The following is a 16,549-nucleotide window of genomic DNA, read 5'->3' as shown; positions in this document are numbered from 1 at the left end:
AAAGAAGAAATCAGAACCCGTGGTATGAAGCTGGAGAAGGGATGAGAGGGAAATTTACTGACATAAATATTAAAAAAAAAAAGATGAAATATCAGCATCTTGAATTTCCATCTCAAAAATCTAGAAAAAAGAATAGCAAAGGAAATCTAAGGACAAATAATAGGAATTAAATAATAAAAAGCAAAAACCAGTTTAAAAATACAAGAAAGATACATGAAGGAGGGCATTTGTGATGAGCACTGGCTGTGATGAATCACTGAATTCTGCTAAAACCAATATTATACTGTATGTTAACTAACTAGAATTTAAATAAAAACTTGAAACAAAAAAATTAAAATGAAAAAATAAAGGAAATCAACAAAGTTAAAAGTTGGTATTTTGAAAACTGATAAACCCTTACTGAAGATGGATCAAGGAAATAAAAAAGGACAATTATCAACATCAAGAAAAAGGGAGACATCATTACAAATTCAACCAAAATTAAAACGTTATGAGAACATTATATAAAAAATATACCAGTACATTTGACAATTTGGATGAAATGAAAAAACACACTTAAAAAATATGTAATTTTAGCCCAGTTGACACACAAATTGTAGAACACAAACAAATCCTGTTCACTAGCAGTTTGAAATTAAAGACAGATTCCCCCGAGAAACTGTGCCATGGCAGGTAGACAGTTATGGGGGCACCTGTCACAGGATGGGGCTTACAGTAGGTGAGTGCAAGCAACTTTGCTGGGGAACGGATGCAGACAATCCTCTGATTGGTATCTTAATAACATTTAGGAGGGAAGAGAAGTGGAGGGGGACACCGTGATAACTGGTAAAAAACAAAAAAAGTAAAGCAGAAGTCCCTCAAATAAGTGGGGCAGGAAGATGTCTGGTTATTTGTGTGATATGGGACGTATTGTTGCTTTGGGGCTGAGACAGGAATATGGTCACAGAATGGCCTGTGTGATGCTGATACTGTGAAATGATTCACACTCACAGGAGAATACTGCCGGGCTGTGAGAGCCAGGCCAGCCCACAAGAGTCCCGAACTGCTTCGTTCTTGCCTGTGTATGCAATGTACAGACATAAGCAAAACCTCTCTATGCTGAAGTCAGGAATGTGGTTACCCTGGAGAGGTAAACAAGAGGGCTGCAGAGCGCAGATGAGGACCTGGGTGCTTATACAAGCATATTTGGTTTGTAAAAATTCATAAACTGCACACACACATATCATTAAAATGTTAAAACTGAAAAATAACTGGTTTTCTCTGGTGAACAGGACTAGTCATGGGGGCAGGGGACATCACATTACTGCCATTCTGTACTATTTGATTTTGTAAACCATGCAGGTATTATTTTGACTTTTTTTTTTTAATTTCAAAGTAAATGGTTCACCATCTACAAAGGACACTTGGCTATAAGTCCCACATTCTACTATCAGGAAGTTCCAGATGCAGAACTATAAAGCCCTACACTGGTCTTGATGTACATTGGAGTTAACATATAGAGTTAACACTGAAGCTTAACTTAAACATTTTCTCCTCCAGATATAAAATCTTTAGTGTACTTTAGAGAACCATAGAGATGGAATGATTGGGCACAAGCACAAGATTTATTTTTTACTCTCTTTCCAGGGAAAGTCTGAACTTACATGTTTATTGTCTTGGTTCTGAACCTGGATCAGGGTTGAGAATATTGTTTGGTTTGGTTAACATTTGTAATAGATACAGACATTGTATGTCATATACCTTTACAGGTCCAAACTCTTCAAAGATATATTATCATCTGATCTAGATAAATCCAAGTACCACATGAACTGCTACAGAGGTCCAAACACTCCATTATATGAATAACACTTTGGTAATGGTCTCCGCTGACATAACTGCCCACATGGTATAGAGTACCACTCAAGATGAATGATAAAGATGTGAGTTCAAAAACAAAACTCTGCCAACCAAATAACCAAACTGACGATGCCCAAAGGAGACATCCACAGCCCATTAAGAATAAACTGCTGTCTTTACAGTCACTGTACACAAAGAAAGAGAATAATGGTTACTTTCTTGGCCCTTCAGAAGGAGCATATTATTCCATACCTGGAATTTTTACTACTGCTTATTCATTTGGTCAATAAACGTGTGGCCACTCTTGCAGGATTGCCAAGGGCAACCTTGGATGGAATCTAAACAATTATAAATCAGTCATTGCCTTTGACCCCTCTATCCTTCAGCTACACAGAATTACTGAGATCTACAAATAATCTCAAGAAAATCCAAAGGAATGCTACAGCCATCCACTATTCACTGGTAAAATTTCTGGCAATTCAGAGCATTGAGTGTTCCATACAATATGCTGACATCAGGTAGTGTTCTTGACAATAAAGCACTTGCTGGTGAGACTTACTGAAGTGCATCAGTACAGAGACTTATGGGTCAGAATTAGTGGAGCTAGCTTACAGCTCTTCAACCTTAGGACTACTGGCAATTTGTGCTAGAAAATTACTGATTGTGAGGAGATGCCCTGTGCATTTTAAGATGGCCCTAGCATAGACCTCCCAAACTGTGATGACCAAAAATGTCCCCAGGGGGACAAAATCTCTCCTGTTAAGGAAACACTGGTCTGGCTCTATTCAGGCCTTGGGCCCATTCAGATCCAACTCAGCTACCACAGACACACCCATGTGGAAAACCACACACTAGAAACAGAAGCAACAATGAAGCACAAACTTAATTTCTATGTTACACACACATAAATCCGGATGAAGCAACCATGCTTAAAAGAAAGCATCTGGGCTAAAAAGCCAATCGGAATATCCAACCTTCATATCTACTGTCATTCCTGATCCATACTTGAGCCCAACATGGAAATGAACCATAAAGGACCAGAATGATCAATGATGTTGTTAGTGAAAGTTAACTATCTATCAACTATACTAGCTTCTCCCCCAACAACTTCTAAGTAGCTAGTTGATCCCTGCCTTCAATTACTCACCAACTGCCCACTGCACCTCCTGCATGGGTTGAGTGACTGCACACATGAATTACGAAGTACAAAACAATGAGAACATGAAGACCCATGCAAGCCTAGTCCTTCCTTTCGATCAGAACACAGGTGAGGAGATTGCTGGACAGCATAAATGTGGAGGGGGGGCGGGGGGGAAAGAGCCTGTTCTAACCTGTTCTCCATACCTACTTGGACCTCAGTGTGAAGAAAGGCAGTTCATATTGCTCAGGTGAAGGATGCAGGTACATAAATGAGACTGGACACAGACTGCTCCTTGTGGTTCTAGGACAGCCGTTCTCTGCCCCTGTTTTGATGACAAAATGGCAATTCACGAGCAACTCGGCACTCTGGAAGGGGACAGACTGAAGTATACTCAAAGAAGGTAAAAGACTTCAACTACTGTGATATGAATATGTCCAATGCTGGGGGAAAGGCAGGAAGAATAAGGTAAGGGCAGAGATTAACTCTCTTTTCCTAATTCTAAAATAAACAAATTAATCCAAGGAGCCCTGCACAATCATCTGAAATAGTGACTCATAATGTGAACCAATCAAGATGGAAAATGTATAACTTGGCACGAGATCCAACTTCCAAGGAACCTTGTCAACACTCATTCTCAGACAGTGCCCCAAAGACTGCTAAAACCTGATACCAATCACAGCTGATGGAGGCTCATATCTAATGAGGCCTAACAGGTCAAACATAGACTAAAGGTAGAAAATCAGAGGGCCCTCAAGCTTCATTTCCACTTCCCCTTTAAAATAGCATAGCCCAAAAAAACAACTAATCCAGTTAAGAAATGGTCAGAAGACGTGAACAGACATTTTTCCAAAGAAAACCTACAGATAGCCAATAGACACATGAACAGATGCTCAACATCACTCATCATCAGAGAAATACAAATAAAAAATACAATGAGATTTCACCTCACAGCTGTCAGAATGGCTAAATTTAACAATATAGGAAACAACAGGTGTTGGTGCAGATGGGGAGAAAGGGGAACCCTCATACACTGTTGGTAGGAATGCAAACTGGTGGGGCCACTGTGGAAGAACGTATGGAGGCTCTTCAAGAAGTTGAAAATTGAGCTACGCTACAACCCAGTAATTGTACTACTAGATATTTACCCAAAGAATACAAAAATACTGACTCGAAGGGGCATCTGAACCCTAATGTTTATAGCAGCAATGTCCACAGTAGCCAAACTATAGAAAGAATCTAGATGTCTATCAACAGATAGATGGATAAAGAAGATGTGGTAAATATATCTACAATGGACTACTACTCAGACATCAGAAAGGGTGAAATCTTGCCATTTGCAATGACATGGACAGAACTAGATAGTATAATGCTAAATGACTTAAGGCAGTGAGAGAAAAAACTATGATTTTGCTCATATGTGGAATTTAAGAAAGAAGACATATGAACATATGGGAGGGGGAAAAGAGAGGGAAACAAACCCTAAAAGACTCTTGACAATAGAGAACTGAGGGTTGATGGAGGCAGGTGGGGGAGGTCAGATGGGAGATGGGCATGAAAGTGGGCACTGGTGATGTGCACTGGGTGTTATGAAAGCACAGCAAAGAACTAGCTGAGCAGATGTGACTTAGATCAGAGGCCCAACTCTGGAAGGTTACTCCGGATGACAAAGGCCGAAGTCCCACCACTAAAACTTTCCTCACAACACAGAAACCACTGCCAAGCTAAGCAAACTCATTTTTTTTTGTGAAATGACAAGTTATCAATGAATGCATTTTTTTGCACTGTTCCTGGTTTGCTGCAATGACTCCAATTTCTATTTAAAGCTTGCAGTGTTAGCTAGGTCTTGTAGAGCTACTGATGTATGTGGCATAAACATATGCCATATGTGTGTTTATACATATAACCACGTGACATGGTCTTGAGTTGAAGAGCATTATTTTCTAATCGTCAAGGGCTGGGTCAGGCACCTGTGCAGAAAGGAGGAAACATGGCACTCCTGAGACTCTCTCCTTAGGAAGGTCTGCTGGCAACAGGCTCCTGGAAATTTGGATGTGGGGAGGGTTCTCATGTAAGAGTGGCTCACTGTGCTTAAAATATTTGTACAAATAATGTGGTTTATACTGAGCACCTGCTTTTGTTCAGGGAGTCTGGAATTTTGTTTCATGCTAGGCAGAATATGCTTACATAAGCAGCCCTCAGTAAACACGGTGGGACTGAGTTTCCAATAAGCTTCCTTGATACATGACATTTCAACATGTGTTGTCACAACCTGGTCCTGGGAGGAGCAAGCACATCCTGTGGGATCCCAATGCAAGAGACTCAGAAGCTTGCACCTTGTTTCTTGACTCCTAACTTCAGGCCATGTGCTTCTTCTCTTTGCTGCCTTGGCTTTCTATCTTGTCCCTGCAAAACATCTGAGCCACCAGTGTGACTATTCCCAGTCCTATGTCTTCCTTGTTAGTCACACATCACAACCTGGGAGCAGTCTCGAAGACCCTGACACAATGTCACCTCTTTGAAGGCACTTTAAGAACTCATTTCTTTGCTATTCCTGTTAGACCATGACGGCATTCCCACCATTCAACCAGAAAAGTTTCGATATCATTAGATTCAGTGGCAAGACAAAAAAGATCAACGTTAGTTATGAAGATAATTACTTTGGAAATTTTAAAAATACTTTCTAGAAACTGTCAAAAATTTACCTTGAGCAACCAGATCTCGTCTCAATAATGGATAAAGAACAGGTTCTACACCATCCACCTCCTGTATAATAAGGGTTTTCCCAAAACGTACTGCCAACTCAAGAGCTGTAATAAAGTTACTATCCTGAGAAGAGTAAAAAAGAGTACATATTAATTCTTTTATCACCTCAATATCTACAAAGGTCCTTACAGATAATGAAGGAAGATATTAATAGGAATAACATGAATATTTTAAAATTTAATATGTATGTTAATAATTCAAATCATTCATGATTGCTTTTCTAGTTATAAGTACTTGGTGATGGATCATTTTAGTTGAATAAATTATCAAATAGATTTCATAAATAATTTAAAGAGAAACAAAAAATAAAGATTTTTACAATAGTAAAATAGCTCTTTTCAATCTTTTACTATGATATCATATTTCAAATTGATGCAGAAATGAATTTTCAAATTCCTTACATAAGTTAATCACCCAAGTATTAATAAGAACACTCTGGTTATGTCCAAAATCAAACACCGAATGGAAGAGGAAAGACAAGTGATGAATTCTAGCCAACTTTCCTTGGTGTGATAGGTCTAATCACTGTGGAAAGAAGTTCTGGATAAAATTCTGTAACCAGGCAAGAATTTTAAGACTTCCTTGCTAGAAAGAGAGTTTTAAACATCACTTCAAGCCTACAACTGTGGTCATAAAAATTAAATACTTGGAATAATAATAATTAAAAATCTTGCAAACATAAGTGGCATTATTGTATGTGTTATCTAATTTATAGCTATTCTTAACAGCCACAAATAAGGTAATTACCCCTATTTTAAAAATGAAATACATCTAAAAGAGGTAATTGCTCAAGCACCTGAAGATAGCTATGAAAGTGAATCATGCACTATGCCTTCCTCAAAAAAAAAAAAAAAAAAAAAAAAAAAGACTATGACTACATTTCTCAAACCAATATGTCTATTCTTGGGACACATTGGAGATGCTGGTTGGTGAGGGACAGGAATGAGAAGTTATAAGAGGCACTGAGAGAAACCACATGTAGTCTACAAGGCCAGGAGGCTTTCTCCAATGGAGCTAGGAACTCTTACTTTTCTAGGACCCTATTCTTATGTTCTTAATCATAATTTAGTGTAAATGCTCTAATCTACCAGTCTGCCATCACCACGAGGACAGGAAATGTGACTACTTTACTCACCAGTAAATTCCCAGGGCTTGGATTAATGCCTGGCACACAAGAGCAATCAAATATCCTCATCCCTTTCGTACAAATAAGAAAACTAAAGCTAAAAGTTACCTTCCTTCCCCAGGTCCCATGCCAGGTAAGTCATAGGCCTGCGTGTGTCCTCTGAATACAGACCCAGAGCTGTGTCCACCATAACATGCTACTACTAGCTCACATCTAAACTATAAGTAGTACAAACCTGCTGGTTAATCACTTCCAAACGAGAGTCCTTCAAATGTGTCTTTAACCACTCTGTAGCTTGAGAAGAAGGGTCTATAAGGAATGGGCATACTTGACTCTAGTTCCAAAAAAGAAAAATATTATAAGCTTCCAACAAATGGAAATAATTTCCTAAAAATGATGAATCAGTTACTGAATGAGTTTTCTCTCAGGCTTTGGAGAACGTCAACACAGAAACACAAGGAGGGAGTAAACGTGCAATTTCTCACTGCATTAGTACATTCCATAGCTACCAGAAATTCATATTAGAAAACTAAATTCAAACACAGTAAAGTGAGACTAGTCCTATTTACTACACAGTAACTCAGGATGTATATTAATGATACAGGGAGGAAGAGCTCTAGTCAAATCTGACGTCATTCACCCTGTCTTTTGGCTTTTAAAAAACAGAAATCAAATTATTCCAAACTTTATATATTCTTTGGTTGAATAAACCATAAAGACCTCAGAAGAGAAGCAGGAACTCATAAAAGTATTGCTCAAATAATTATCAATATAATTGCTTATATAGATTCTTACATTAATTCTTACAAAATAGTAAATAACTAATTCAGAGATTAATTCTTACAAAGCAGTAAATAGCTAATATTATACAAGGAGCATCCTGGAAGAGAAAATGAGGTAGCTTGTAGATGAAGATCTAATGAACTACGAACTAAACTCATTACTGGAGACCATGAAACAAATAGAAAGTCAAAAACCAGTAAAAATGCACTAAACACACAATATCACTTAGCAGGTGAAAGGAAGACAATTATAGAGATATGATTAATAAAAATGTACATAAATATATAAATAAATATATTTGGTAAATTTAAAAGTTTACTATTATAAGCATTATTATCCAGTAAATCAGATTTAAATGACAACTAGCCTAATTTTTCTCAAATGTTCACACTTATTTGAAAGATGTAATACAGCTGTGCTACAGGGGTGAGAAAACCCGGGAAGTGCAGGAGAATGAAGATTTAAAGGTGGGTCTCATAAGAAAACAGAGGCTATTTCAGGGACACACCAAGGAGGCAGAGAGTGGGGACCTGCCCTAAGGACAAATAGCATTTTATCAGCAACACTGTTGAAAAGTGCCCACAAGTAGTGGCAATAAAGAGTTACTGACTGCAAACCAGCTTTGTTATTGTTTTAAAATTCCCTCCAAACCACACACCCACTTTTTGCTTGCACCTGGAATGGACCACTTGGGCTCACCCAGCTCCCATGGTGGCACACTGCCAGATGATCCATCCCCACCCAGCATCTCTTTCAAGCTATTTTCACTTACTGCTCCGTCATAGAAACGCGCCTCTCCTAGAAATGAGGTGGTCATTAAGTAGCCTTGTACGCATTCCTTGTGTAATGTGCCAGACTCTTGAGATCTAATTTTATACTAATATTCCAGAGCAAACATTTCACAAGGCTATGAGATTTTGTCCAACCACAAAAACAATTAAATTTTTTTTAAAAGTTCTTACCCAAGACTTCAAACCGATGATCTGACGCAGTTAAAAAAAAAAAAAAAAAAAAAAAGGTAGTATTTCAGTAGGACCAAAAATAAGCTTTAGAATTTCAAAGAGTACTTACAAGCTTATATTCATGTTATTTATACTCCTCCAGAGAGACTTAGACAAAATCTCTAAGGTGATTTTAGATATTCTTAATTCTGTGACCCAATATTAAATGTAGTTAAATTTTACATGTAACAAATTATAATAGATCCAAAAATGTCAAGCTTTCATTCATTCATTCATGAATTCATTCATCTACCATATGTTGAATAACTACAAGTAAGACAATATGAGGGATACAGAAATTAGAAAGACACATACGCTTACCCTCAATGACTTCACATTCAAGAAAGAAGCAAAAACTGCAAATTCTATAAGAGCACACAAGATTCTATGGATGGAGCATGGGTGGAGTCAGAAGCTTCTAGAAAGCAGTTCATGTCAAACCAAATCAAGAAAGATAAATTGGACTTAGCCTGGGAAAGAGGTGAAAAGCACGTGAGGCAAAGACAACAGCAGGGTGGAGAAAGGGACAATCTGGCATCAGTGAAGCAAAAAAGTAGAGGCAAAGCTGATGCATATGATACAGGAGTAGCAGTCAAGGTCCTTCCGAAATGTTTATATTTCAAAAATGGAAAGTCACCAAAATATATCAGGTTAATATGTTAGAAAGAGCACTCCCACTGCAGTAAAGGAAGTGATACTGGGGCAAAGGACCAACTGTGTGATTCTGTATTTATCCCATGCCTCACTCTGTAGCAGAAATGAATCCACTGGCAGTGGGCATGCTTAGAGCAGTATAAATTCATGAGACTTCTGAGATACAGACTTGACAAGATATGCTGGATAATCAGCTGAATGTAAAATTAAAGAGACATACAATGACTTGCAGATGTGCTGCTTAATAGTTCTGAGCCAGGACTGGTAGGAATTAGAGCAAGTCACAAGACTAGGGGAGGACAAGAAGAGAACATTAGTGTGAAAAGGTACCTCTGCCCATCCTGTGCACTGACTCCACATATCTCTGATGGGATCATCACTCGAACGAGCACATGACCCAGGCTAACTAATAGAATTCTTTTGGGGAAATGATACAAATACTGTCGGGGGCCAGGGGGAGGGCAGTGCAGACACATCTCGAATCTTTGAGCATGAACTCTGATAATAGTAAGCCTGGAACCACCAATGGCCATCCTTAACACAGGTGGACAGAACCTATCTGATAATGAATCCATCTCTTAAGATGGGTTAAGACAACACTGTCCTGGTCACATCATTTGAATCCTATTGCTGGTCTCAATGTTTTCAGTACCTCAGTTACTTAAAAGCACAAGTTTCTTTTTTTCTTCTTAAGTGTACTGTGCTTGGCCACTGAAAAATTCTTGACTAAAAATATAAACAATGATGAATTTAGAGACAGAGACAAATGACTTCACCCTTCTATGTTTCAATGTCCTTATCTATAAAAATGGTAACACATGTACTAGGCAGAGTTGATTTGAAAATTCAGTGAGTCGTGTTTAACTGCTTTACCTATATTAATTCTTAAATAGCAACATATATACAACACAATATGACTACTTAAGGGTTACTACTATTTATTTAGTGCTTATTTGAAAAAAGAACTTTCCCTATGTGACTTATCTTTAAAATTTTGTGTTCTCCACATTAAGATCCAATTAATTTGCATTTTCTCAATATATACTCAATGTTGGGAAAGAAAATAATCTCAGAAATTCTATGTGGTTTAAAAAAACTAATTTGACACTGAACTGTCTACAAACAATAAAAAAATTCAATGAATGTCTCACAAGATAAAATTTGTGAAATTTGAATCAAGAAAAATGTATAATACTGTAAATTTTAAATTGATCACCTCTCCCATCTCCTTTTTGGATACTTTTCACTCACACCTTCTCTGTGTTTTCTAACAGCCTTATAGCTCTGCATTACTGTTGGGTCCCGCCCACAATATTAGAAAAATCACAGAAATTATCACCCAGGCCAAGACACTCTGGAGAGTAAAAGGAAAGCTACTGATAATTACATCAGGACAATGGGTGTAAATCACAGGACAGGCCATCCAGGACACAGGGGCCCCAGAGCCACCTACTTCCCTATTCACAAGGACTTAGGTCACAGGAACATCTCACTGATGTACTAAACAAACTCCCCCAACAAGGTCAATGGTAGATCATTAGCTATTTCCTCTCCCAGACAATACTGCACTTCAGTAGTTCAACAGAAATATGAGAAGTTAGAGCATCTTTGTAAGACAAACAAAGGAATAATTATGAACACAAAGGATTTACTGAGGACCACTAAGGGAGTGAGCAACTACAGACCCTGATTGTGGGGAAGCCTCCAGTTGACAGCGACAACCTCAGAAAATCTCTAGCGGAGTTAATGAGATGAGCTACATCTCTCAATCAAAATACATTTTACTCATCATGCCTAGTCATTTTTTTTCCTCAGAGAAGACTTCCCAGAAACCCAGTTTGTATCTATTAAGAAATCTAATTTCACATACATCACATGAGAAGGTTTTATAGACATGTGCTATCCAATCACAGCCTCAACCTCAAAGGCCTAATCTAAATCTAGAATACTTGAGAACTGACACAGAGGGTTGACTACAGTGGCAAATTTATCCCAAATAACTAATTATTCTAACAAATTTTTCCAAACGGTTTTTGTTTTGTCATATAAATGCATATAAGTCCCTATAAGAAACACAGCAATATTAAATACAAAGTAAATCTAAGATTATTAAAATTAACTTCAAAAACAATGTCCCCTACATTCATCACAAAAGAGAATTCAGAACACAGAAGTATATTTAATTAGTATCATCAGGAAAAAAAAAAATACTAATATATTTTTTTCTAAAGGCTCACCCCCTGATTCCTTATAGAATAAAAAATAATAATAATAATACTTAAACTGTGTGTTTTTTAAATCTGAAAATGATTATTTTATTAGATTGCTGAAAAAGGAACACAAGGTAAATATGAAACTTTGGAAAGGAATATGAGGATAAAAAGTAAATACTTGTTCATATGATGTATTGAACTTATTTACATACACATTTAGAGTTCCAGATTTGTGATTCTATGGTGTAAAATAAAGATGGAAACTGTTTAAAAAATAGAGAACAGGGGGATCCCTGGGTGGCACAGCGGTTTAGCGCCTGCCTTTGGCCCAGGGCGCGATCCTGGAGACCCAGGATCAAATCCCACATTCGGCTCCCGGTGCATGGAGCCTGCTTCTCCCTCTGCCTGTGTCTCTGCCTCTCTCTCTCTCTCTCTCTGTGACTATCATACATAAATAAATAAAAATTAAAAAATAAATAAAATAAATAAATAAATAAAAATAAAAATAGAGAACAAGCCAAATCAAATTTTAAAAAGCCAAGACTGTTTGCCCTTCAGTAACTCCTCTCCTAGGAAGGCAGCAATGTAATGAGCCAAAGCATGTCAGCAGAGGGACAGGCCTAATCATAGGAGCCCATTCTACCCAGGAATGCAGGGCCTTGTAATACTATGGCTCCTGTTACCTAAAAAGGAGCATCCAGTATTCATGCTTCCTTTGGAGCTATGGAGTCACGGTCTCCGAACAAGGAGACAGGTGCGGGCAGAGGAAGGGGCTACAGGGAGCACAGAGAAAACTGGTGTATGGAGTACAAGCTACTGAGACAGAAATGACAGGAAAAACCCTATCAGCACAGGGAAGAAACACCTTCCCATTATCTATCTTTATATAACACAAAGGTACACCAAGCTAATGGTAAAAATCGTTCTTCATTAGAAGAGGTCAGTTTGTATACCTGAGTCACTATTTGATTTTCACATTCACTGCTAACAAGGTTATAAGACTTTCACATTTAAACAATGACTTTGCAGAAATATACATTATGGGAAAGAACGATTTTCAAAAAAAATGCATCTCATTATCCCTAACCTGCAACCCAAAACTTACGTCATCTTCACTTTGTATAAGTTTGTTTTGTAAAACAAAGTAAAATAAAGCGTAAAATCATATACTACTGATGAAGGAACTATAAAACCAGAATTGGGTACCACTAAAATATTTCTATTACAATTAGGGAGTTCAACTTAGAATTTTTTGTCATCAAAATAATACCACTTCAGCTCATACTTTTATATTAAAGTAAAAAATAAATCATATTGAAAACCGTAGATTCATGAACTGAATCATAAAGGGATTTTCATTCCCACTTTCATGTCATCAAAAAAATAACTGTGAAAGCCTAAGAATTTGAAAAAGGTGCTTCCTGGGGCAAGCTTCCAAAGAAATACTTCCAATGAGAAATTAAAATTGATTAATTACCTGTAAGATAACAAGAGCATTTTCTATGGAAAGGTCATCGGACGGTAGGCCTTCACTTTTCCAAATCAACTGCTCACTTTCAGTACAAAGAAACCTCCTTAGATCAAATTCTGAAAAGTTTAAGATATTAATATTTCACTACAGTGATTGTGTACTTGACAAAGGTTACAAAACTATTTAAGGTATACTCAAACAAAAGTCCCAGGACCATCCTTAATATTCAATCCATCCTTTCCCCTTTAGCATGAGAAGTTGAGGGGGAGAAAAGTTTAAAACAAAAGTGCCAAGGAATGGAACTTAGTGAAATTATATTTCTTCTATATTTAATACATTTCACAACTAGAATTTGTGAAAAGCACAAAATTCACAAGGAATTTTGAAGTTCTTACATCTCATTTTATGACATGAAATTACCATAAAAATCAATTTTTAAAATATTAACTGCATTCATCCATTCTCAAAAATACTCTGGTCTTAGTTTCATAGAGTGATTTTAGGAATAGATGAATCATTGCAACAAAACAATTCAGAGAACAATTATAGAATTGAGAAATCTAAGATTTGGTTTCTTTCAGATATACAAAATTTTTCTCATTCAGAAAAAGTAAAATGACAAGTGTCAAAAGATGCATTTTCAGAAAAATGAAATTTCAAAACATGAATGACTAAATACAAACTTTCAAGACAAGCCGATTTGGTCCATTCTTCCAAACAGGTTTTTCTTAGACCTTCAGGAGCAGCAGAAAGATATGTAATAAATGCAGCAGCTAGCTGAGCTCTCTTAGGAAGAGTAGCTAATTCCTCTGTTATCTCTGCAACCTGAACAAGAAGAGAGAGAGCAGGAGGGGGAGTAAGGTACAGATATATTCTAAAATGTGAAAAATATGACAACTTTACAAGTTAGGATTTTGACTATAGAAAAAAATTTATTGGTTTAAAGTAATAACCCCTGTTTTGAATACAATTGTGAAACTGTAAAAATATCAACAAGATCTCTCAGATCCTAAAATTTTAAAAATATATGGAATACTACTATTTATAAAGTTGAACATATTTTGCCGTTAAATATTCCTAATGATTCTAATGAAGCAGAACTTTTATCCCAGTTACAGTTAAATACTGTGAATTAGCATCACTTTGTGAACTACTATTAAGTATAGAGTACGATCAAAGGTACAAAACAAAATTTTAAGAAAGCATGGAGACTCAGTTAAAAGCATAGTGTGGCTACAGAAGAAGCAGAAAGAGTAGCAACCAGAATTAATGAAAAGAAAGAGGTACAGAAGATGGGCAGGAGGAAAGCTGTGAATGATTTTCCATGCACACAGAGGAGCTTCTGTTATCAGCTGCAGTGGTAATGAACCACTCAAAGTATTTAAACAGGACAAGGAGGGTTGCAATAAGACTGGGTTTAGAAAGATTATTTGGCTAACAAATGAGGAATAGACCTTAAGGGTCAGATAGAAGAAAGACAAGTTAGGGGAATTTAGGTAAAATAAATAAAAGAACTGGCATTAAAGACAGATGACAAATATGAGGGATATTTGCAAATGGATATGACAAGCAAACAAGGAAATCTGAACAGATTACTAGTAGTGAAATCCAATAGGCAATCAAAAAACTCCCAACAAACAAAAGTCCAGGACTATGTGGCTTCACAGGTAAATCCTATCAAACATTTGAAGTTATTACCTATTCTTCTCATATTAAGCTAAGTAAAATAAGTCATTAATGGAAAGATAAATAGCACAGGATTTGTCTTATATGACACATCTAAAAAACAAAACGAACGTTTAACAACCAAAAAGCAAAATCAGACCCATAAAAACAGAGAACAAACTGATGGTTTAGGGGAGGACATAATGGGTGAAGGAGAGGAGAGACAGGCTTCCAGTTATGGAATGAATAAGTCACGAGAATAAATTGGCACAGCACAGGGAATACAGTCAATGATATGTGACAGTGTTGTGTGGTAACAGATGACAGCTACACTTATGCCAAATACAGTGTAATGTATAGACTTGTTGAATCACTATGTACACCTGAAACTCATATAACATGGTGGGTCAACTGTACTCAATTTTAAAAAAGAAAAAACAAAAATATCTACTGATCTCAAATTATTCCAAAAGAAAAAAAGGAGAGAGAGAAAGGAAAATCTCTAAATTCATTCTATGAGGCCAGCATTACCCTGATAGCAAAACCAGACAAAACACTAAAAAAATTTTTTTTAATTTTTTTAAAAACTATAAGCCAATATTTTTGATGAACAGAGATGCAAAAATTCTCAACAAAATATTAGCAAATCAAATACAACAGTACATTAAAAAAAAAAATCACTGACCATGATCAAATATTTACTCCAGGAATGCGAGAGTGCTTTAATATTTGAAAATCATTGTACTATATCATATTAATAAGAAGGATAAAAGCTATAATATCATCTCAAGAGATATGGAAAACGATTTGACAAAATACAATATCCATTCATGATAAAAACTCTCAACAAAGTGGGTTTAGAGAGAACATACCTCAACATAATACATGAATAACACACAGCTAACATCGCACACAATGGTGATAAAAGCTTTTCATCTAAGATCAGGAAGAAGAAAACGATGCCCACTTTCACCACTTTTATTCAACATAGTACTAAAAGTCCTAGCCATAGGAATCAGACAAGAAAAAAAAATACAAAGGGCATCCAAAATGCTAAGGAAAAAGTAAAACTATCACTATTTGCAGATAACATGATACTATACATAAAAAAACCTAAATATTCCACCAAAAAAAATTAGATCTGATAAATGAACTCAGTAATATTGCAGGATACAAAATTAATATGCAGACATCTACTGCATTTCTATACAGTAATAATGAAGTAGCAGAAAAAGAAATTAAGAAAAAAATCCCATTTACGATTATACTAAAAAAAAATAAAAAGTCTAGGAATAAATTTAACCAAGGAAGTGAAGAACTTATACTCTGAAAACTATAAGACACTGATGAAAGAAATTAAAGATAATACAAATGAAAATACACAGCATACTCATCAACTAGAAGAATATCACTGAAATGTCTATACCACCCAAAGCAATCTATAGATTGAGTGCAATCCTTTTCAAAATACCAATAGCATCTTTCATAGAACTACAACAAATAAGATAAAAATTTGGTCCCTAAGATGTGGTTCCTAAAATTTCTAGGGACTTGCCAAAGACCTTCACTAGCCAAAACAATCTTGAGAAAGGGAAAAAAAAAAAAAAAAAAAAAAAGCTGGAGCTATCACAATCCCAGATTTTGCTGTACACCATTAAACAGTAATCAAAACAGTATGGTACTGGCACAATAATACATCAATGGAACAGAAGACAGACCCCAGAAACCCACACCCATATCATCAATTAATTTATGAAAAAGGAAGCAAGAATTTACAATGGGAAAAAAGACAGTCTCTCCACCAAAAAGTGTTGGTGAAGCTGGACAGTGACATGCAAAAGAATGAACCTTGACCACTTTATAACATCATACACAAAAATTGAGCATTAAAGACCT

General features: G+C 36.4%; 1 protein-coding gene across 3 annotated transcripts in view; it reads right to left on the bottom strand.

The window, feature by feature from the left end:
* The window catches only part of DYNC2H1 (dynein cytoplasmic 2 heavy chain 1), a 341,276-nt gene that overhangs the window by 204,068 nt on the left and 120,659 nt on the right, over positions 1–16,549 (bottom strand). For 2 of the 3 annotated variants that reach the window (XM_055305872.1, XM_055305874.1), the window contains exons 62-66: positions 13,672–13,813; positions 12,995–13,104; positions 8,612–8,632; positions 7,102–7,200; positions 5,680–5,803 (exon numbers count right to left, since the gene is read on the bottom strand). In XM_055305872.1, coding sequence (XP_055161847.1) covers positions 5,680–5,803; positions 7,102–7,200; positions 8,612–8,632; positions 12,995–13,104; positions 13,672–13,813 — 496 coding nt within the window. The remainder of the gene's footprint in view (positions 1–5,679; positions 5,804–7,101; positions 7,201–8,611; positions 8,633–12,994; positions 13,105–13,671; positions 13,814–16,549) is intronic. The other variant, XM_055305873.1, reaches the window with a different exon arrangement.

This window comes from Nyctereutes procyonoides, unplaced genomic scaffold, assembly GCF_905146905.1.
Source record: "Nyctereutes procyonoides isolate TBG_1078 unplaced genomic scaffold, NYPRO_anot_genome, whole genome shotgun sequence".
NCBI lineage: Eukaryota > Metazoa > Chordata > Mammalia > Carnivora > Canidae > Nyctereutes > Nyctereutes procyonoides.
The sequence above is the reverse complement of the archived record's forward strand: the minus strand, read 5'-3'. Positions and strand labels throughout refer to the sequence as shown.